This window comes from Lonchura striata, chromosome 6, assembly GCF_050655825.1.
Source record: "Lonchura striata isolate lonStrDom1 chromosome 6, ASM5065582v1, whole genome shotgun sequence".
Lineage (NCBI taxonomy): Eukaryota > Metazoa > Chordata > Aves > Passeriformes > Estrildidae > Lonchura > Lonchura striata.
This window is the reverse complement of record NC_140708.1, coordinates 28267375-28290038: the sequence shown is the minus strand read 5'-3', so window position 1 is coordinate 28290038 and position 22664 is coordinate 28267375. Positions and strand designations below refer to the sequence as shown.

The 22664-nt window shown below is 37.3% G+C and overlaps 1 protein-coding gene across 5 annotated transcripts in view; it reads left to right on the top strand.

The window, feature by feature from the left end:
• Positions 1 to 22624, top strand: part of SLF2 (SMC5/6 complex localization factor 2) — a 63406-nt gene extending 40782 nt beyond the window's left edge. For 3 of the 5 annotated variants that reach the window (XM_085582710.1, XM_077784676.2, XM_021536349.3), the window contains exons 4-20: positions 465 to 522; positions 1209 to 2344; positions 5398 to 5480; positions 6446 to 6556; positions 6855 to 7022; positions 8975 to 9077; positions 10497 to 10572; positions 11838 to 11979; positions 12415 to 12523; positions 13145 to 13318; positions 13873 to 13970; positions 14627 to 14714; positions 15212 to 15337; positions 16119 to 16196; positions 17799 to 17885; positions 19242 to 19310; positions 20438 to 22624. In XM_085582710.1, the coding sequence (XP_085438836.1) occupies positions 492 to 522; positions 1209 to 2344; positions 5398 to 5480; positions 6446 to 6556; positions 6855 to 7022; positions 8975 to 9077; positions 10497 to 10572; positions 11838 to 11979; positions 12415 to 12523; positions 13145 to 13318; positions 13873 to 13970; positions 14627 to 14714; positions 15212 to 15337; positions 16119 to 16196; positions 17799 to 17885; positions 19242 to 19310; positions 20438 to 20473 (2715 nt within the window). In that variant the 5' untranslated portion in view covers positions 465 to 491 and the 3' untranslated portion in view covers positions 20474 to 22624. The other 2 variants (XR_014956158.1, XM_085582711.1) reach the window with 2 other exon arrangements.
• Positions 22625 to 22664: the final 40 nt, after the last annotated feature.

The following is a 22664-nucleotide window of genomic DNA, read 5'->3' as shown; positions in this document are numbered from 1 at the left end:
ATAATCAGTGAAAAATCTTGTTTTAAAGGAAGGAGAGATACTCTGGGCTAGATGCAAGCATGGAAATTCAATAGAAATTGTAACTTGAAATTGTATTTTGTAGAAAAAGATGCCTTTATCTTAAATGCCTTATCTTGTGTTTTCTTACAGTGTAGCTTAGGGAGCAGACTGGCAAATTTCTGCTATTTAGAAGTAGCAGTTAAGAGCAATTCAGATTTATGCATTTAAGGCACAGTATTTAGGTAGAGATGGGTGTGGTCCTATTAAAAATGTAGTATTTAATCACTTTTAATCTAAAGGAAAAAAATATATAATATGGGTTTTGGAGACATCTTTGCAGCTGTGTTTAAAATTTGTCTTGAAACGGGGTCCATTAACATATTTCTGGGGGTGTGTTGAACTAAGTCTGTACTAGGTTCAACATTGGTTTTTACTTTTTTTTCTCCCTCTGTCTTTATTTTTAGGGAAAGGGATGCCCTATAAGAAAAATAATGCCTTTTGGTTCGAGGGAGATTGCCTCAGGTATGAGCATTGCTATTAAAATAGAATTAATTAATCAAATTCATCACTTTGTATATCTTTTTAATGGATTTTTTTTCTTGAAATTATGTTTTCTATTTTCTTTCATTAAAAAAACAATTGCTACTGTGTAGTCAATATTTCTAATATATGGCAAGTTTGAAGAATTTTAAAAGTAATTTAGGATTTTAGTGTAAAACACATTGATTATTACTTAATTAGAATTTGTGATATTTTATTTTCTTAAAACATTGATCCCAGATTTTTTTTTTTATGGCTTCTCTTGCGCTTTGGGTAATCCACATTTTCTGTGGTGGCTAGTAAATTGTGCCTTTCAGCTTATTCCAGAAAGAATATTCTTGTTGAACCAACCACTAAAGTTGAGGTGGTATTATTTTTGCTTTTTGACCTTTTAACCACATAATTTTGTTCTATGGATGGTAGAATGGAATCTAAAAAGCTTGAGGTAGGTCAGTAGGAAGATAAACTTTAAAAAGTAAAAAAAAGGGGGTCTATGGCTGTGGAAATTCATCAGACTCTTTTCTGCTCTAGTTCTTGTTGACTTAAAAACAGAAGTTAGTTTTTAAAATGGAAAGCTGTTACATGTTTGTTTTTTAAGACAATTATTGTTACTATTTTGATTTTTTTAAACATGATAATAGTGTTTTTTTCTCTCCAACACTTCATAGATGACCCATCTCAACCAAAGCTAACTCAGATTTTTGAACATGAGGCATCTTCTCCACATGCATTTAGAACATCATCTGAGATGGCCTCTGGTGCACCAAAGAGCCCAGGTGTTCCTTCACACTTCCTTAAGGTGTCCTTTGGGCTATCCAAACCGAGAGACTCTCTTGGAAAAAGAAAACACACTGCCATGAGTGTGGATGTAGATAGTTCAGATGAATCTGAAGGAAACGATCCTGCTTTTAGTAGATCACCAAAATGCAAAAATTGGAGGTGTGGCTTTGTAAAAAATGTCTTTTTAAAGTCTCCTCATGATGATGTTCTGCAACTCAAGGATCCTGCTGTCCTATCTAGACACGATTTGACTCTTTCAGAGGAATTCCTCAACTCGAGCAATGAAAAGGAGAAAAATAATTACTCCACTGTAGGTTTGCCATCTCCATATTCTGCACACAGTCCTGCTAAAAATAATCACATTTCTGTTGTGGATACCAAAGAGAATCAATTGCAGCTGGCAAACTCATGCTTTTCCCTGGAAAAGTCCCTTCATTTTTCTCAGGAAAAAAGTACTGTGTTGCCTTCTCCCCACCACTTAACACAAACAAAAAGCATGAAATCCCCTCTCCAGGTTGCTGGCTTATCTCAGGTGTTGGATGTTAGGAAAGAGCAAGATAAAAGACCAGAAAGACATGAACGGAATAATGGATACAGTATTCAACCCAGCAACAGTTTTTCAAATACAGTCCACGAGATTTCTGATATTACTCCTGATTCCTGTAGAATGGAGATCTCTGGGAAACTTGGACTGTCCCCAGAGACTGGAAAAAGTGTACCCCCTTCATTGCCTTTGAAAGAGTCTTTCGTGGACAGGAACCACAAGTCTTCACAACCCTCAGAAGAACTGGAAGTTAAAAGGAACTTTACACACAAGTCCAAGATGAGCAGAAAATGGCAAAGCAGCTCTGAGAGCGAAGATGATCTTTTGGAATCCATTTTAGATGATGAAGAAGAAGAAGAAGAAGTATTAATGCCACTGCAAAAGATGCTTAGTTCAAATCTCAAACCACAGGCAGGAACCCTGGAAGACTCCTTTGACAATGTTTCTCAGGACACTGTAACTCCATTTCTGAATCTTCATGTAAGTTGACTAAAAACCAGAAAAGCACATTCTTTCAAGTATTCTTTTACAGATGTTATTTACAAGAAAAATAATATAGATTTTAGCACAGTGCAAAGCTCAGTGGGTGCTAAGTTATTACCCCATATTTCAAATTTTAGGAGGACAAAATTTTATATAGTAGGTGTATACCACAAAAACACAGAGGCCCAGATGAATGGAGACATTTCATGCTCAAAAATCAAATTGCCTCCAACCTCACCTGTTCCATCTGGCACATGCAGACACCAACTTGTTCAGGTGTGCCACAGAACTAATTTCTGCTATTTAGCTCAGTTTTATAAGCAAATGACAAGCTGCTCCAGCAGCTTAGATGTCCAGTAGTCTTCTAGTACCTATCCAGTCAGGATGTATGTGACTGATTGGTAATAGTTACTTTACATTAATTTTAGTCAAAAATATACCAACACTCAGCCACCTCTTGCTGATTCTCATTACACTCATTAAAGCTATAGCAGAGTATAATGAGATAGCATATAATCAGCTTTATGTTGTGTTTTTATGTGATTTTTTCCCTTATTCATAATGCATGATAATTCAGAATTATTTTCCTGCAAAACTGCTTACTTGGCTTGGTCCTGTGCTGCAGTTACAGTATAGTTGGAGCAGGGATTTGCTTGTTACTGTGCTTGTCCTGGGAATGGCTGAAAGATGGTTTGTGCAGCCAGATTGATTTAGCTCTATGTCTTCTGGTTGTTTTTAGGAGTTCTGTTTTTGCATTTCCCCCCCAAAGTTAGGAGGCTATGTTTAGAAAATGTGTGCAGTCCAATGCTTTCGTTTTCCTTGTCAGGTAAGATTTTTGAGCTGAAGCTAACTGGAGGAAATTGATGTAGATGTCTGGAGATCTGTGTGCTAGACTCCAGTCATATATCCTTGACACAGTCTGTGATTGTCAGAGGTCTGAGTATGAGTAAGTGTGGTGCTTTCTTTGAGGTTGTATTTCATGGAAATCAGAAGTTTTAGGATTTCAAAAAGGTGAATGAATTCTGATCACAAGGAATAGGTAATGTCTTTGAATCCCTGATATTATGGTGATGAATTGATCTTTGTTTTTAAAAATTAGCTCTATAAGAGCTGGTCAAATAGGTAGTGATTTTGAAGTTTTATTGTAAAATGTTTTAATAGGGAAGGTCTTCCAGTAGGTCTTAGTGTGGCATTCCTGACAGTTGGTACAGGTTGGAAATGGCTGTATTTAAACATAAAGAGATTTTGTACTGAGCCTGGCTGGGTTGGAGTTAATTTTCTTTATAACAACTGTATGGTGCTGTGTGTTTCAGACAAAACCAGTGTTGATAGCAGATCAATCTTCTACCTATTTTGGAGCACTACTTGCACAGCATCAAGGCTTTGTCTTCTTCCCATGCTGCCCCATAGAGCAAACAAAAAGCTGGGAGGGAACAGAGCTTGGAAAGTAGACCCTGGATGACCAAAGGGATATATTCCATGCCACACAATGTCATGCTCAGCAATCAAAAAACCAAGGGAGGGGATTTGGTCTGGCATGTAGCCATTACTCAGAAGTGCCCATTGTAGGCATCCTTCTGCTTGTCAGAGGTGCTGAGTGACTGCCTTTGAATAGCTTTTTCTTGTCTTGTTTATGCCTTTTCCCTTACCAAACTGTTGTTATCTTAACCCATGAATTCTCTTGTCTTTGCTTTTCTTTTCACTGCCCTGCACTGCTAGCTGGTGAAATGACCAAGCTGTGTGGTGCTTAGCTGCTGGCTCGGGTCAGCCCACCACTAATTTCTAGAGTGGAAAACAAACAGCAGAATACCTGTATAAATTCTCTCTTCTGCCTTCCCCTCTCCTCGTGCTTTTCCATCTCTGATAGGGTTTATTTGTTGACTGAGTTACCATCTCCATGGGCAGATGTTGAGCAGCCATAATTATTATAAACTGTTCTTATGATTCTGTAATCAAGAGTGTTACAGATCAGATTTGTGTGGTTTCATATGTATTTCACAACCTCAGCCAACGTGACCACCTGATTAATGGTTAAGCCTGATAAATGCATGCAGCAAATGCTTGTGGGACTTGTGTGTGATCACAACATTTGGCTGGCCTGTTCCTGATATAATTAATGGCCAAGTAAGACAAAACAGTTAAGAACTGTCCCAACATTTCCATGACCATGGTTTTAGTGTATACCCACAGTCTTCTCTCGTAAGAAAGGGTGTGTGTGTACATTGGAATAGAGTTTTGATTCCCTGTTTGTTCAACAGTTACTTGGCAGATATTAACCAAATATAAAATAAGCTAAGTCTTGCAGATTTCCCACACGAAGATATGCTGCTTGTTACATTTAAGAGATGACTGAATACCAGGCTGTTGTTAGAAGAACTGTGCTTGTCCAAAGAATGGAGTTGTGGCCATAAAGGTTTTCAAATTTGTTGTCTGCTACAAGCTGAATAAAAGACTGGCTACTGAAAAACAAGCCACTAGCAAAATTTGTTAAAACTTTTTGTGATTTGTTCTGTTTATTAGCTCCTTAATTTGGTTTTGTACTGGGATTTTGATTGCAAGTTTTGTTTTGTTTGATTTATTTAGAGGTCATTTAGCAAACACTGGAATTTTGCCCTCTAGGGACTCTGAAAGTAAAAGTGCTGAGTAATTTTTGGAGGTTCTTGTCTCATGCACAAGAATGGGGAGTCCCAGGGTCTCAGTGGATGATAATAGTGGAGTTGTGAGGTAAAAGGCTTCTGATGGTAATGCTCTTTGTTAAGGCTAGCTGAAGGTCAGCCCCAGACATGCAGAGACTTGCTTCACTGCTCAGATCCACTGTGAAGTAGTTATTTCTAAATTAGTCATTGAGAAAGATTTGACCATTATGTAAAATTGTTAAGGGACTGACAAACCTAAATTGATAATCATCCTGTTTTGCAGGGTCTCCTTTAGGTTTATATCTGCATGTAAAATATCTTTAGAATTGGAAGAAGTTTCTATTTTGATTATTGTCTAATAATTAATTGATGGCTTATAGTATTTTTTAAAATGTCTTACTATTTCATTTACAGCTTTCTAAAACTCCCATTACAAGCAAGGTGTCATATGTGAACAGCTTAGATCATCTCTTGAAGGAGAAAGAAGAATCTAGAAGGTTTGTTTCTTAAAGTTTGAAAAATGCGGGATGGTGTTGTAGAAGCTTGGATTTGCCTTGTCTCCCCAGAACTGATGGAGTTTGATTAGCAGCAAGCTAAGCTTTGCCTGCTGGTGCCACCAACATACAACTGAGCTGACAGGACCTTCAAGTGTTGCTTAAATTAAAGCTGAATGACAGGCTCCTTCCAAGCAACAAGGAATGATTTGTGATACATCTCTTTACCCCTGAAAAGCCAGGCTAAATTTACTGATGTCTTCGTTTTAGGTCACTGAGCCAGCTAGCAGCTGCTGGTCAGGCATGAAATAGAAATATTTATGTAGACTGACTGTGCTAGTTTTTTCAAAGGCATTTGTAGCTCAGTATTGGTTGCCTAATTTTGCAGGCTATTGGTGTCTCAGTAGTTACACAGGTCAGTGAACAGAACTAATGAGTATTCTTGCAAGAGATCTTTTGGGTAGGAAGTGAAATGTGGTTTATGTGTTAATGGCAAGTCGTGGTGGTGAGTATGTGTGTTTAACTGCTTATGTGATTAACTGTTTTGATTAAAGAATTTGACCCTGGTAACTCTGGGCTGACTGCCCATGGAGTAGAAGATACTTCTGTAACTAATAGTGTTTAACAAATAAAATGCTTGTTTGCTGCTTAGAAAAAAGTAAACATTCAGCCACAAGATTGAAAGTTTTGTGCAATTACAAAAACTTTATCAGAAGTTGGTTGAGTATTTGTGTCTGACAAACCAGTGCTGATTGTGCTGTTGGAAATTAATTAGGATTTGGGAAACACTCACTTTGTGTCTTGGAATAGCAAGATGGTTGGGTTTTATACAGATGCAATGTCTCACATGGTTTTGCCATGTGTAAAGGGCTCCTGTCTCCAGGGTTCACATTCAGAGCTTGGATTTTGTTGATTTTGTTGTAAATATTAAGTGGTGATGATATGCTCTGCTGCTGCTGTTATTTCAGGTTAGAGGAAATAGCAAAACAGTTACAGGAAGACATAGAAAGAGAGGACAATGCTTCAGATGGAGAAAAAGAGGACAATGCCAGTGGAGATGATCTCTTGGAAGAGCACAGGTTCTTGCAACTCCAAAACCAATCAAATCTTGATCTCTGCTTTTCTAGCCCTTTTTCCCTAACCTCTCTCTGTTTCCAACCATTGTTAATATGTTTAATGAGAACCATATTAAAATCTTTTGGGGTTGGGTGGATTTCTTTGTGTATTCTATACATGTATTCTAACATGTATTCAACTGTATTCTAACAATTCAGCTTTCACATAAGACTGATGCATTCATTACCTGCAAATAACTTTCTGAAGCAGCAAATAGCTTGTCAGTGTTTGAATTGATAAAAAAACTTTTGAATTTTACAGGGCGTTTATAAAGAAATTTTCAGTAGCAACTTATGTCATACCTGAAAAACACCCTGGAGAAGATATATTTGATTTATCAGCTGCTGGGAAGATCTTCACTCAACATAACCTTGACTTGAGGAATTTTCATTTTGTCCCTCAAAATCGTATAGAATATCTGCTTCTGAAGTAAGAATATGCTCTTCACTTTACTGTGTTTACTTGAACAATTTTCTTGTTATTTTTAGCAGTTTTAAGGTACGGTTTAATCTTTGCATGCAAATAAGCTCTGTCTCAGTAACTAAGCAGGACTGGTTCCCTTTCCTTGGAATTTTCCTTTCTGGGTAGCTTTACAGAACAGTAAATTGTAATTTGAAGCTTCCTTCTTTCCTCCTCTGGAATTCTTGAAAAACCTCTGAAATGAGACATGAGGAAAAACAGCTGTTCTGGCCTCTGCCATATTTTACCCTACTGGGCTATCGTTGATAATCTTACCAGTTTGTGGGAGACAAAAGCAGAAGTGAAATGTTACAATGAACACAAGCTTAACCACGTGCAGACTGAAAGACCTTTGTGGTTACCTATTTGTGACCTTCTAGTGTTATGTTATGTCTGCTGAAAAATCTTAGTGCTTCCATCCTGGATGGGCCTGGCACTTGGGGCTCCATCTGATGAGGATTGCAGAGGGTCAGGATCTCTGACATCTGTTAGATTCAGTCACTGAGCCACCACTGTGTCTGTGTGTACATAAACAACTGCTCTGTAAGCCACAGGCATTCCTGTTCTGTATTTATGAAGCTGTCACACTACAAATAGCTGGACAAATACTTGCCTAATGCCACAAGTGTAAATCCTGAAAATTTCTGTTATTTCATTTGGTATTTTACTCCAAACATGCATTGGAAGAACTGAGAGAATTCAGTTACTCTTAAAGGATTTTATGCACATGTGTATGTGTGGGTGTGAAGAGGAGGAGAGTGACTTTTCATCTCTTGAGGAAGTGATATTTGTGATACGCTCCTTTGGCTTCAGGCCTTTCTATTAATGTTTTGAAGATCACAAGGGTATGAGCTTCAAAAGCATCTTGTAAATCATGACTGGAAGAATGAGAATTAAACTGATCATCCCTTGCAGAAGGCAGTTATGATTTAATTGCTTATGCATTCAGCCCAGTTGGCACAGCTGGCACGGACTGGCTGCCCAGTTGGCACATGGAGGTCTTACCAGGCAGGCAGAGGGTATATGTAGGAGTTGGGACACAGGTCTCTGGACAGAGTTACCTGATTTAGTAGATAGAGAGAATAGAGGAGACTAAAGAAGGGTATGTGGGAAACTGGATATCTTTAATTCAGCTGCTTATGACATCCCTAACTTTCTAAAGAAGAATCATAGAATATCCTGAGTTGGAAGGGACCCACAAGCATCATCCAAGTCCAACACTTAAGGGAGTGGTCCATATGGGATTTGAACCCACGAGGTTGGTGTTACCAGCACCCTGCTCTGACCAACTGAACTCATCCTGGTGACTAAAGCTCCAGTAATTCAGTAATAACAATAGCACACTTTGTTATTCCAACAACTACTGTTTGCACCCCACAAATTAGCACAATGAGATTAGGCTGTGGGATTTTAATTGCATTTGTTTGCCCTCCAGACCCTTCATTTAAAACGGAAGTTTAAAAATTTTGAAAACAATATTTTTTCTCTTTTATTCTGAAAATGTTGGTAAAAGTAATTGGACATTTAAAAATCTTACTTAATAGTCTCATTGAGCATAGCAAGCTGTCTGTGTAGTGAAGCATAGTGGTTCATAGTACAATAGTGTAAATCAATGTTTGTTTGAAACTATTATTCCCCAATAATACAGATGTTTCCAGACTGTATAGGATGGCTTTATAGTGAAAGATATTTGTTCTAGAGGACATTTGTAAAGTTAATTGCTATTAGAAATCAAGGCTTGATTACTATGACATTTTATATGAGTAATAGCATAAGAATAACATCTGTTTTGCATATTCAGATTTTTCTTTGCTGTTGATGATGATCTGAGGGGTGAGGAAGTTCTTATGTTTTTGTGAAAGTGACAATGCAGCCACTAATCAAGTTTCATCCTCTTTCCTTGCCCCCATTTTCTCTTACAGTTCTAGTGTAACACAGCAGCTTTTTTTAGTTGTTAATGGCATTCTAAGTTCTGCTTACTGTGATACATTGTGTCCTAAACCAATTCTGAAGTGGCTGTTCCAGGTAAGTCTGTTATCATAACTCTGCGTGTGTAACATTTTTCTGGAAGCCAGTTGAAGAAGTTTGTGAATCTGTTCCATTAACAATTTTTAAATTAGATATTATTTTTTCTCCCTGGGTTCTTATTTGTTCTCCCATCTGAATACTTTGTCACTAGGGATAAAACAATTGAGAGCCTTTTTTCCACACTCTGAGTGAATGCAAAGCTGCATGTCCATGTTCATATATGCTACTGCATTGAAAAAGGACACAGTAAGTGAGGAGAGGTGCTAAGGGCCAAATCATGTGCAAATGTTAATCTTATTTCCTTTTACTCTTAGAAAAACAATGCATGCTGCAGTATCTAAAAGTGCAAAAGTGCCATTTTCTACATATATCATCTAAATCATCAGTGATACCAGCATTATCAGATAATTTTCATTTGGAAAAGGTAGCTCATGACTCAGGAAGAAGCCTGGAGTCATCCTCAAAGGAAGTGTAGTGATCCTCTCCTTTCAACAGATCTGTCTTAGTGTCTGAGTCACCAGGAATTTACACAGTGCTGTTATACAACAACACCTCCCTCCAGTCTCCATTCTGTTATTAATTGCCACATTCTGACTGCACCTGAAACAAAAAAGAAATACGTACCACCTGGGAAATTGCAGCTTCAATCTGTTGACTGGCTTTCTACATTTGCCAAAATCAAAATACTTTGCTCTTCCATGTCCTTCCCTCCAGCCAGTTAAAAAATTGCTTTCCCCCTTTCTATGAGCTCTGGTGTTCCACTAATAAGGAGGAAGTGTGAGCCAATTGAGATCACTTACAGAGCAGGAAACTGTCCAGCACTTGGGGAAGAAAAAGAAGTTTTTGTTGGGCCAGTGAAGTGTGCCAAGAAACCTGAACTTTACTTCATAGTCATGTTTTTGTAGTTAAGAGTTATGTGAAAAACTAAGAATTCATTGTTTGGGTTTAGTATTGCATATGTCCAACTTGCCTGTGACTGGAAAAGGGTGTAGTTAACTCTGTTGCCTTCACTCCTCCTCAGGGGGCTCAATTTGATCACAGGTACAAGTAGGTTCCAAAGGGGTATGTGATACTTTCTATTCTCTTAACCTTCAGAACTTGTTTATAAACCAATATGGGGTTACAGCATTCTGATACTGTAAATAATTAATTTTACAGTGTTTGTATCATTTTTGCACTGCTTGAAATAATCAATGTTCACAGTATTCTGTTCTGATTGGTGTATCTTGCTTTGGGGTTAGTTTTTGTTTGTTTGTTTTTTAATCTGTTACTGATTTTACTCCGGGAAGTTTGGTGTTGGAAGTTTTGTGTTTGAAGTTTTGTTCTGGTTTGATGTGGGTTTTTTTTCTAATTAAAAGAAGACTGATGTCATTATGCAGCTTGGTTTTTGATGCATAGCTTCTTCTCTCTTTACAGATGATGTCTATTCATCCTGACTATTGTGTTTCCACCAAGATCTTAGACAGATTGATGAATTTATCACTAAAAAGCTGTAAGTGTTTGAAGGATGGAAAACTGACCACATGACTGAAAGCACTTCTCCTCTCTTCAGTTTAGAAAAGTGTCAGTGAGGAAGTAAAAGGCACTAATTCTGTTGGGTGATTTTGACTTGAATTTAGGCTCTATTTTTACTAATGTAATGCAGAAATGCTGGGGGCTGACCTTCACTAGGTGTGTGCAACCTCTATCACAGTATGTGATCCTGGCATATACCTCCAAAGTAGTGCACCCATTACAGATCCTTTTAAACTCATTCCTGCTATTTCACAAATAGAATTGTCCTGAAGAGAAGCTCAGTCTGCTCAAAAGTTTGCTTCCTTTCCATCTTTTACTTTGGATGATGTGGACATTTGTAGCTTAAGGATTACAAGATGTTTTTCACATTGTCATTCCCAGTATGTAGCACTTCATGATTTTTTTTCCAGATAAATGACAAAAATGAAGTGAATCGTGCACCTGCACAGAAACACTTTGAAGGATCTGCTTCAGCCCACAGTGCTGCTGCTGTCTTCTGTTTTGTCTTCTTCCTTTGTCTGTACTCAAATATTTCTCCACTACAAGTTCCTTTGTATGTTCCCCATGTTTTCATTCAGATCCATCACCAGTGACATTCATTTAAGAACGTCACCAGTTAACATTGCTAAAGTAATGTGGTTCTATTGAAGTATTTGTTCAAACTGTACCCTGTATTTTAATTCTTGTTTGAAATCAGATGGAATATGTAGCCTCCTTTATTTTATGCCTTGATGGCATTGGGCTTGATTCTGAATGAACAGTTCAAGATAATGAATGAGCATTCAAACAATTAAGGCTGGGAGTTCATTGTTTACCAGTTCTCTTCCAGAAACTTTGCCTGTTTTCAAATCTTACTTAGCTTCTCTTCTAGTCCCACTGTAATAACACACTCTTACCTTTGCCTGCACAGGCAGTAATTTATGTGTTCTCTTGAAACAAAAATATTGCCTCGTTACTTGTTCTACTGTTTGTGATGAAAGAGAACTATGACAGAAAACGGGTGGAACTTGAAAGTAATTGACCTGTTATGTAGGCAAGATGTTTCCCTAGTGTAAAATACTGTATTAGACTTTTTTCCTCCCTCCTTGTTCTGAAAATAAGCTTACTGTTTAATGTACTGACTCCTCTGAGATGAGAGCTGGTAGAATTGATGCAAACTGCTAAGCTTATTTGTTTCCCTTAAAAGGAACTAATGCCAAGTACTAAATTTAAACTAATCCATTACATGTCTTTTATTTGTAGCTCCCATCAATGATGAGCAATTTAAACCATGGATTCCTTCAATAGCTGATATATCAGTTGTTTTTGTCAATATGGGTGTTGAATTCAGATCTCTCTTTCCATTGCAACATCTTCAGCCCCCCTTCAACGAACATGATATTTTGTAAGTGTTTTCCTTTTGGTATTTTTTGCCTAGATCCTGTGAAAGCAAGTTTTTTGCTTAGAATGTAGAATCAGAAGTTTCTTCTTTATTTCCTTTCCCATACTCTATAAGTTCTTGGCTCAGGTCTTAGTAAGAATAAATAACCCTGTGATTCAAACAATGCCTTCTAGGAAAGGATTCAGCAAACCAGAGCATTGTCCTTTGTCCTGCATCTTCCTAGTGAAGGTTTGCAGGAATATTGTCTAAATAGCTGGGCAAAGTATTGGCTACAAGTTGAGCTAGATGTGTGTGTTAGATGCTCTGGAACTGAGGATTATTTTGATTTGAAGGCATTTTGATACATGCAGGATTTTTTTTTCTTCAGTCTGATGTCAATAAGCCTTTGTGGGCTTTTGAATTGTTCATTTTTTGCTCAGGTTGTGTTTCTTCTATTAGAAGTCAGGTGCAAGAAACAGTGAGTCAACAACAGCCAAAAGGAGATGTAGCTACTGCCAGTCCAGTGTTCCCCAACCTACTTGAAAACAATTTAATTAATGTGATTAAGGTGAGAAAACTCCAAGGTTTTTGTGGGTTAGTGTTTTTTTTTTGTGTGTGTATGTGTTTCCTTTTGGGAGGGAGGATAGGGTTTGCAATCATGTTCTGAGCATGTGTTTGAGTAGATGCTGTCCTGAGACTTCAGCTTCACATTGAACAGTTTATTGCAGGCATTTTGCAGCCTTCAGTTTCTTGACTTCCATTGGCTTCACTCACAACTGCAGAGTTTTTCTGCCTCCCTTTCACAGCTGTGGCACTTTATAGAACATCTTGGCTCCCTCACACAGAAGAAACTATCCACTGATTTAATTTTCAGTATTACTGGAGTATTTAGAAAACCTTTTGGCCTTTCCTTCAATTAAAGTAGGATTATCTATGTAGTAAAGAAAGACCTTTCCTGCTCCAGTAGTGTCTGGGCAGTATTGACATTGCTCAAAAAAATGAGTCTCCAGCAGGTATGAAAAAGGGTGGTGTTGCTGGGAGTTGGGGACATGATAGTAGACAAGTGTTGCCAAAACAGTACATCATTTGAGGTACATTTTAATGTGAGTGTGGAAAATTTAAGCTCTCATCATGCTTCAAAATAAGCTAAACTAATTCTGTATTTTAATGCTTTCTATTTCTTTTAAAGTTTCTAGTTTTCTGTACATCAGTAGTTCACGATGGATACACTGACCAGGAAATATGGCTGCTGCTTATATTGCTATTTAAAATAAGCTTGGAGAAACAATTAAAACATTTTCTGATAGATTTTCAGTGCCTTTTTTTCAAGCTTCTGATGAATATAAAAGACTGGGATACAAAGGTAACTTCATACATTTATTGTACTAGATTTGTGAAACTGCAACTGCTGTTTTGAAGTTTTCTTTTTTTGGTGTATCAGAAAAGTACTGGCTGAAAATGTAATATAGAATTTTCAATAATAGCACATATAATAATATGAAAAATTCAAAGCTTTGCATTTGTGTGAGATTTAGGAAGCGGTTGGGTATATTGAGAGGGTTTTTGTTGCATGACATTGAGTTGCCTGTCCTCTTCTACAAGAGTTTGTTTATCTTATGTGTGCTAAAATACCTGTGTATTTAAAATGGCAGTCTGAAAGAATGAAGAAATTATTGCACTATGCTGGTAACCTGTCATTAAAAATATTCTGATCGCAACTACCCTACTTTAAATTGTATTTAGCAGACTCACCTCCTGGTGCAGCACCGAATTTTTTTAATGTACGTCATCTCTTGTTAGATCAGTTCCTTTTATCAGTTATGCTGCCTGTGTTTCTAGGGAGTAGGTGTGTGCTCCTTTGCAAATAAAGCAAACAGCCCTTCTTCAGTTTCAGGATGTTTTGTTGTTCTTTTGAAGATGCCTGAGCTGTGCCTGTCAGTGAGTGAACTCTCCAGTAATCCCCACAACCTCCTGTGGCTCGTTCAGCTCATTCCCAGCTGCATCGCGCGTGGACGGTAATGCCGCTCTAGTGTCAGAAATACATGGGTCATTAACAGCTGGTTTATTTGTGTAAGCTCAAGGGCTGAAAAATGCAATATTTGTTACATGACACTTAAAAAAAAAGGGATTTGTTTTTGCATATGTTACAGATTTATGTGCAATTCTTGGTGTGCATGCATAGCTTCCTGATCACCTCTGCTGTGAAAAACGGTTGTTAAAGCTTTTATGTAGATTCTGGGCTGTGGATCCTTGGTGCCCTGTAGCAAAGGAAGGCTTAGCTTCAGGTTCTGACATCCATCACTCTAATTCTTGTCTGAGTGACCAAAATTTAAATTTTCTTTGGGTGATTCATGTCTGCTTCTAAGCATTATTCTGAGTTCTGTATCTTTGAAATAGTAAATTATGATGTAACTGAGCGAGCAGACTTAACATCAGGCTTGGAGACAAGTATCTACTATTGTTTACTTGTACAGAAGCTGAGCTACAATGAGATTAAGGATACTTCTGTTTTAATAGCCTACTTGCTGGTATAGCACCTATATTCAGAAAATCCAGTTTAATAGTTGCAAGCAAGTTTATGTCTAGGGAATATATGCATAGCCTCACATACTTTGTAGAAACTGTGGGTTTGAAAAATTCTAAGAGAAATAATTTTTTTATTGTTTTTCAGGGAAGTAAAAAGGCGCCTTAGCCTAGTGATAATTGCAAAATTTCTTCATAAAAAGCATGTAGAAATACCTGATGACAGTGACAAGCAGGTACTGCTTACATGTGTCTTTGTAGAATTTGGAAGTTTAGAAAATATAAATATTGTATGCTTGTGTTTTATGTTTTAATACTGTAATCCTGTTTTCAAGAACCTTGCCAAATGACCAATTAATGCTTTTCTGTTTAGATTGGTATTAAAAGTGTACTTGCACATGTGTGTAATCTGCATGTTCTGCATCTTGTGCTTGTTTATATGCCTAAACATTAATTTTGGACATTGGTAAGAGGTCTACACTTCTTTGAGTCTTCCGTATGTGATCACGTACAGACACACTGTATTTTTTGGTTTGATCTTTTATTGAGAAAGTGTACAAACACTGAAGTCTGTGAATAGTTAAAAATTATTCAAAGCATGAAAAATTCCTTTTTAATTAAAAATCCCTTTTCTGTTCTTGTTCCAGTAGATAAGTAATATTGTAGTGGCACTCAGTTTTCAATTTTCTGTTGTTAGTAAATCAATCCAATTTGTTAATACTTGTATCTGTAGATGTTTCTTCTGCATCACTTTCTGGTGTGTATGAAACCTTCTACTCTACTGAAGGAGATGAGAGAGATGAGAACAGGGGAGAAGGAGCATGAAGATGATGAAGTTAATGCAGAACTAGAACATGAGGTATATAGCCAAAAATATTTTTGTTTTCTATGCATCTTTTTTATATTTTATATATAATACGTTTTATACAATTTGAGGAATGTTTCTTTTACTTTTTAACAGTTCTGTGTGTGTAACTGTAAATAACTATTTTGTTACTGTTCATCTTTAAAATATTACTAATTTTGCTTATAGTCATGGAGGAAAGAAAAGATCATATTGTGAAGGAACCTGTATTGGGTTGTTTTACAAACAGGGAAATGGTCAGATTTTCTGAAGTCACAGGGAAATCTTGAGTGGCTGCTTCTGTAATCAGAGGACAATCTTCCCTCCCTTCTGATGTAATCAGTGAAAACTGTTTGGTGTTGAGTCAAACCTTCATCTTCAGGCTTCAGAAAAAGATTTGTGAATCTTTTATCAATATCTTCTCTTAAACAAGTGTTAAAAAGATCTAGTATTTCCATCCATCTAAAAACTGAATATTGGTTTGGTTAGTTGAGTGGTTATCATGGAATCTCTCAGCAAGTACATGATGGAGGATAAAGCCAACTACTGAATTTAATTTTCAGTTAGTAAAACCACATTTTTATGGGTTACTTAGTTATTTAAACCAGTATAGTACTGGTTTAAAATGTTTATAATATGTGAATATACTGTTTCAAATTAGTTACTTAGGCAGATACATTGATTGACCTGGTTGTTGGAGGATTCATTCCAGAAAGCAGAGATGGTTCTGTGTCTAGGTGTGAAGAGTTAAAATCATGGTGCTTTCATTGATAAAGCTCTTTTGATTTCTCTCCAGGTATACTACCTGATCTATGTCCTCCTTCATCTAGTCAGTGAAGCCAGTTTCCTTGATGTTGTAAATTCCAGTCAAAGGGTAAGTAACTTTAGTGGCTAGACCTGTAGATTTTAAAATGTTGTTTATCATGCACATTTAGTCTGTTTTGGTAAGAGTGATGTGATGGAGGATAATCAGTGCATAAGAGCACTGAGGGAAGCTTTTTTTCTGGGCAAGGTAAATGCAGAACTTCTGTGTGTTTACTGCAGAGAAAACTCACTTCTGTGTTTCTGTGAATGGAGCTACCTCCAGACATAAGGCTGTGAAAGAGCAGGCATCTGTTGTATTAATCTTTCTCAGAAAGTATCTGGAGATCTACTTAACATAGAAATTCTAAGTTAAGTGATTTGCTCAGCTTTGGAAATAGGTTTGAAATTTTTCAGTCTAGGAGAAAACCACTTCAGAAATATCCCGTAAAATATTTTCAAGCACGTTTCAGTTTCCTGTGCTGGAGTGCAGCAAGTGAAAGGAGGACTGTAGCTCTTCTTTATAGTGGCAGTTCCTTTTTTGCCACGTGATGTGAACATCTTGTAAGTAATTCTGTCTGCTTAGCCTTTCAGTATTTCTATTCAGATTTCTGTGATCAGTTGGTGGGAGTTGCTTGCTGCAAGGTGTCTGCCCTGTGGAGTCACTCTTGGCTTTTAAGAAATCTGTCACAGGAACTGTTTGAGACATACAACCAGTAATATTTGGCTACATTTGGATGCTTAGGTGTCTCACTACATTACTTAGATATTTGATATTACTAGATTATATATATCAATATATTACTTAGAACTTGATATTTTCAATTGCCTTTTTAATGCCTCAATTTCTTAACGAAGAAAGATTTTATTATTCACTGACCTATTAGCCATCAAGTGGCAAAAGGGGTATGACTGAATATTGTGGAGGCTAAACTCGTGCAAAGTCAATCTTAACTATTTCATTTCTGCCCCTCTTCCAGTTAGAGAGGATAAATTGTGATGGCCTTGAGACACCAGCAAATATTTATAAATAGAATTTCATCATGTCTCACCTGTTCTGCAGAGCCTCTTGGCAGCTGTTCAGTGAGAGATTGAAAGCAGTAATTTTATGAAGAAATTAATAGAATATGAAAGACCTTGGGAGTCATTGTCGGGAGATCCTGAAGTGCAAAACTGCTTTATTAAATTAATCAGAAATTTAGAGAAAATATGAGATCAGTGTGTAAAACCTTGGATATATTTTACCTGCTCAGCCAATTCCTACAAAAGAAATTACCTGAGTCATCATTACTAAAAAAGGTTATTTTCGGCTATTGTAACGTCAGATTTTTTTTTTTTGCTGATAAAAGATGTGAATGGTACTGCACTGTGTTTGCTGTTTTGGAGGCAGAAAGGATTTGCAAATTAGTTAGTAGGAACTTTAGAATTTGTATTGTATAGCTCTGCTATACTTTGAAGCTGCTTTTAAAAACTCCTAGACCTGCTTTACCAGGAGCATGCCAGATAGGGGAGCTTGCGATGTGATCTTGCTTTCTTTCTTTTCCCTTTCTTAACTGTGTATTTCTAAGAAAAATTCAAACTGAAGCATGTGGTTTTTAAATTGATATATTTGAATAAAGCCTGTAGTTTTGACATAGAGGATTTTTAATAGCTGTACATTTTTGTTTTTATTTAGGAACACTTGCTGAAGCTTTGTCGTGCCTTAGATAAGCACGTGAAAGGTGATATAAGGGCAGATGCAAGAATGTTTTATCGGTCTACGGTAAGGTGCAAAACTTGATTTTTTCTGTTTGGTTTTGGGGTGGTTTTTGGTGTTTGTGATGCATGTCGTTCCCTCATCTCAGCCCTGGAAATTCTAGGAGTTCCTCATGGGCTTGGGGGTTTTTTCCTGTTTTTTTTTCTATCTGCATCATGTCTTTGCATGGGGATAAATACATGCCCATTTTAATTCATTGAGAATATTCCTTATGCTAACAATAAGACTCTGAAATGTGCCTGATCATCCCTTTAGCCAGGCATCTCCACAGAGCTGCTCTGTTTCTCTTTGTGGCAGTCTCTGGTAGCTGACTCCAACTGTAAGAGCAGAGCCTACCTGCTGGGCAGGATAGAGAGGACTGAAAAAGTTGCCTGTCTTGCACGAGTCTCCACTTTATTTTTCAAATGAATGAATTGATTAAAAATGCTTTGGATTTAAGCCAACTGTATGTGATGTAGCATCAAGCTTGGACAGCTGCCTTTTGTTTGTTTGTTGTGTGAGCCTTACATTTGGTAGTCCTAATTTTGTGACCTTCATGCTTTGTGTGCTGTTGTAACAAACCAAGTCAGCTCAGTGATAAAGTCACCAGCTCCAGCTTTGAAAAGCCTTGGCTTCTTCAGCTTTAAATCAGACATTTGCAACTGTGTGCTTCCTTACCTCTCAAAATCATTCTTGTTTTCTTAGACAGATTAGTGGAAAATGGATCCTCTTAACAAGTTAATTGCTCTTGCCCTGATGTTTTATCTCTGGTTGCTTTCACTTCTGTTTCTATTTGTCTTTGCCCTGAGAAGGGAAAGTCTTACTCTGGTTTCTCCATTGCTTCCTTTGTGTAATACTGCAGTAACTTCTAGAGGATGCCACTGTACTGGATTTTAGCATGGCATATGAAGCAAATCTCAGTGTGAATGGCTTGGATGAAACACCTGCTTGAGATTGGTTATGAAAAAGCAGTTTTATGTACAAGGAATTTGTTTCAGAAGTAGCCACTGCTGCATTGTTGGCTTTTGTGACCGCAGTTGCACCTGTTCTAGGTACAATCAGACTTGTGTGGCAAACCTCATTTCCCAGGGATGAGGTGGTGTTTGGAGGCCAGAGGTTTGCATGATAATTCCAAACATTCAACCTGAGGAGTCATGTGCCTCTAATGTTTGTGAAGTGCGTGACTTTAAATTCAGTCATGAGTTACAGGGATCTGAAGTTGAGGTGATGATACTTGGTGACAATAAAATTGTTCCTTTCCAGTAAACCTTGTATGTTGGGTTATCTGCTTATTTTTGAGTTTGAAGCTGTGAGGGGGAACAGAGGGTATGATTTTTATCTTTTTTAACAAAAATGGCTAAATTGATCACTGTGAATTTGCAGGTAAATGGCTTGGCTGCTAGGATATATGGGAAATGGCAGGATGTGATACAAACCACTCGGCTTATTCAGGTACTGTAATGAAACTTCTCTTTCCTCATTGTGGGGTGCATTTAAGTCAGTTTTTAGCACTTGGAAATGGCAAATTCTTTTCAAGAGATTTTGTGTATAAATGGCACGTCTGTGAATACATTAGATGTATTAGATTTAATTCTAATTAAAATTCTTACTTTGCTGGTTTCAATAAAAGCAGCATCTCCTTTCCATCATTAAAAGCTCTGTTTTTGTAAAGGTGTGTGTAATACACTGAAATCCCTGTCCTGAGTCGAGTCACAGGGCCTGTCTCTGATTACAGTTATTAGCAGATGCTTCCAAAAGGAAATTGGGGCAGGGATGCAGTGAGGCACATCCTGTTCTAGTCTGGCACCATGTGGCTTTGAGACTTCTTGAGTCCAGGGCTTTATTCACGTATGTTTAAGGGCTCTCAGCAACTCCTCCCCTTTGAATGTGTCAAATTTCATGCCATGATTAGGCAAAGGCTCTCATGTTTGTAAAAGTATGCAGTAGTAAATAATGCCATAATAAGTCTCAGAAATATTTGCCTTTGTGACACCTACCTGGCCTTGGTAGAAGAGTGGGATAATTTCTACTGATACTCTAAGTTCAGAGCTCTTTGTTCCAGCCTTGGCTTGTAAGGTTTCTGTTGTAATGTGATCAGACCACCTGTGTCAGTCTTGTCTTGGAACATAAAGCTATCTCTCTTGGAAAAGCTTAGCTTTCCAGTAATGTAGAGTATAATTTACATAAAATTTAAATTATACATTATACCTACTATTGATTGCAGTTAAAAACTGTGTAATTAACAATTTATAAAGACTATTAATTGCTCCCAACAATGTGCAAAAAAAAAGCTGTGTGTAGTGTGTATGATATTTCATGTTCTAAAAGAGTGACACATGTAACACATGGCTACAGAATCTGCTTAGTAATTAATGGAAGTTGATGACAAGGTGGCTCTTTCAGTGTTGTTTTTTTGGATAAGTGTGGAGTTGATTCACATATGGGAAACTGCCTAGTGTTTATTCCAGGGACTTTTTCCAGCACATTGTGGTGATCCCAAGCTAAGCACTTGCCTACTCTACTAATTTCTTCTGACACTGGATTTCTGACTTGTATCCTAATTTGTTTTTACTCTTTAGGGAAAACTGCATGACTTCTGGGAGCCAGATGCATGAAATCTTGCCTAGTTAAGGGAAAATAGCAGAAACAAATCAAGAAGGCTGTAGAATGAATGGAGCTTCACCTTGTTTGGAATAGAAGAAATCAGTCACCTGAGTTAGAATTTGAGCTTGATTTGGACAAGCTCTAGACACATAATAATCTGATTTGACTAACATTGTTTTTTACTACAAGTGCTCTACTTCTGAAAAATTGAAGTGGATCAACTGAAAAAAACCCAGCTGTTCCTGTATCCCTATCAGAACTGGCTAGACATTTTACTGTATTGAGAGCTGAGGGAAGTTTTCTTGTTTCCCTTGTTAATCACAAAACATAACTGAAAACAGTAAGTATTTATTTTCTTGCCAGCACATACCTGCAAGCATTGTTTTAGGTTAGCTGGAAAAGAACTACCCTGTGACATTAAATGCAACTTCAGGAGGAGTGTTAGACCTCCCCTGTTGTGAGCAGGTGAGGAAGTGGTTCAGATGTGGGCTGAATCATGGTAATCTGCAAAGCAGAATTGGTATGAACATCCAATGTCTCTGAAAAATACAAAATACAGCAGTTGCACCTTCTTTTGCAATGGAGAATAAATATAATCTCGGTGGAGATTAGAGAACAGCATTTGGCTCACCTTTGTAAAGACTGAAAGCCATATGATGACTGAATTCCTTGGTGTGAAGTCCTGCTGCACAGACAATATGTGCTCAAAGCTCTAGGAGCTGTCTGTGAAATAATCAGAGGAAGGTATAATTTCCTTCTGTGTTTCTGTACAAATGCTATCACTTAAATCTTACACTGTGGTTTGTCTGTAGGATGGGTGTAATAGGAAGAAAAAGTTCATTTATTGGGTAGAAGCACCAATGGGGATTCTCATAATAAAAGAGATTTTTAATTACATCAACGTGTGTTTTATAATGCTGTTTTAATTCTTGTAAGTTACCCTGTCTTGTATGAAAATCTCTGTAAGAATGTAAAATAAGGCTTAAAAAACCTGCCAACTACAAAACCTTCAAATTTAGTTATGTGTATTACATATAAAAGGACTGCTATAGAATGGACACATCTTAGAGGAAATCTATTAGATTTGCAAATTCATACTAAATGTTTTTTCTTTCAAGTGATACATTGTTATGTCAATGTTATCTCTTGCTCTTCGATAGCTCATCTGCCTTCCCACTCGTAACATTGCTTACTCTCTTGAATATATTGTATGTAATTTTATTAATGTTTTTATTTTTTTTTCACTAATATTGTATAAAGATAAAAAAATGTGGAATGTTTACTGTATTTAATGTGTATATATTTTCTTACTGTGTAAAATTGACATTGCTGGCATGTATATTTTGAAGAAGAAAAGGGGAAGAGTTATAGATGAACAGCTTTTGTATTGCAGTTCAAAGCATGTTGAAACTGCGGAAGGTTTTTCCACACAAAATAGCCACTTTGATATTTGCTTTCATTTAGCAGAACAACAAAAAAATAAAGCCAGGCACTCCTTTCTAGTTAAACACCCCCGGGCAAAATGGGCTCTATTTCACAAAAACCAAATGGTCACAGGTCCTGTTTTATTCTTATGGCACATGTTACAATTCTTGGGTTCACAGCTGATTAGCTTGCTATAGATGAAGACAGTCTTGAAATCATTCTCAGCTCAGCCTGTCCTGTGTTTTCAGGCTTATTGCCTCTTCCAGCACTTTCCCTCTTCCCCCACTCCTGCTTGGTCTGGACTTCTCTTCCATCTGTTTTGTAGCTGAGGAGTAATTCCTTAAGTGCTGAAGTCTAGGTATGGGTTAAACTGGAGCTCATCAGAATCCTTACAAAGATGATTCCAAAGCATCACTAGAGGGTCTTTACAAGAGGATCCTGGCAGTGAAATAGCAAACCTGCTGCCCTTGTGTTTTGCCAGCTCATTTGCTGTCTCTCAGCCAGGACTTGCATGCACTGGAAAAGGTTGTTTCCTTTTCCTGCAAAAGAGTGTTGCACACCGAAGATCTTAACTGCTTTGGATGTCTTCAGAGAAGCATTTTGCACTTTGCACTTGAGGTCTATCTTTTGATACTATGTTGGCTATATTAAGAGCCCAATTATCACATTTCATGTGGAAGTAGGTGCACTTTATTGCAGTAATAACAAAAAAAATTAAAGTCTGGTTATAAAATATATTTTTGTAGCTCCTTGTTTTTTTGTTTGTTTGTTTTTTGT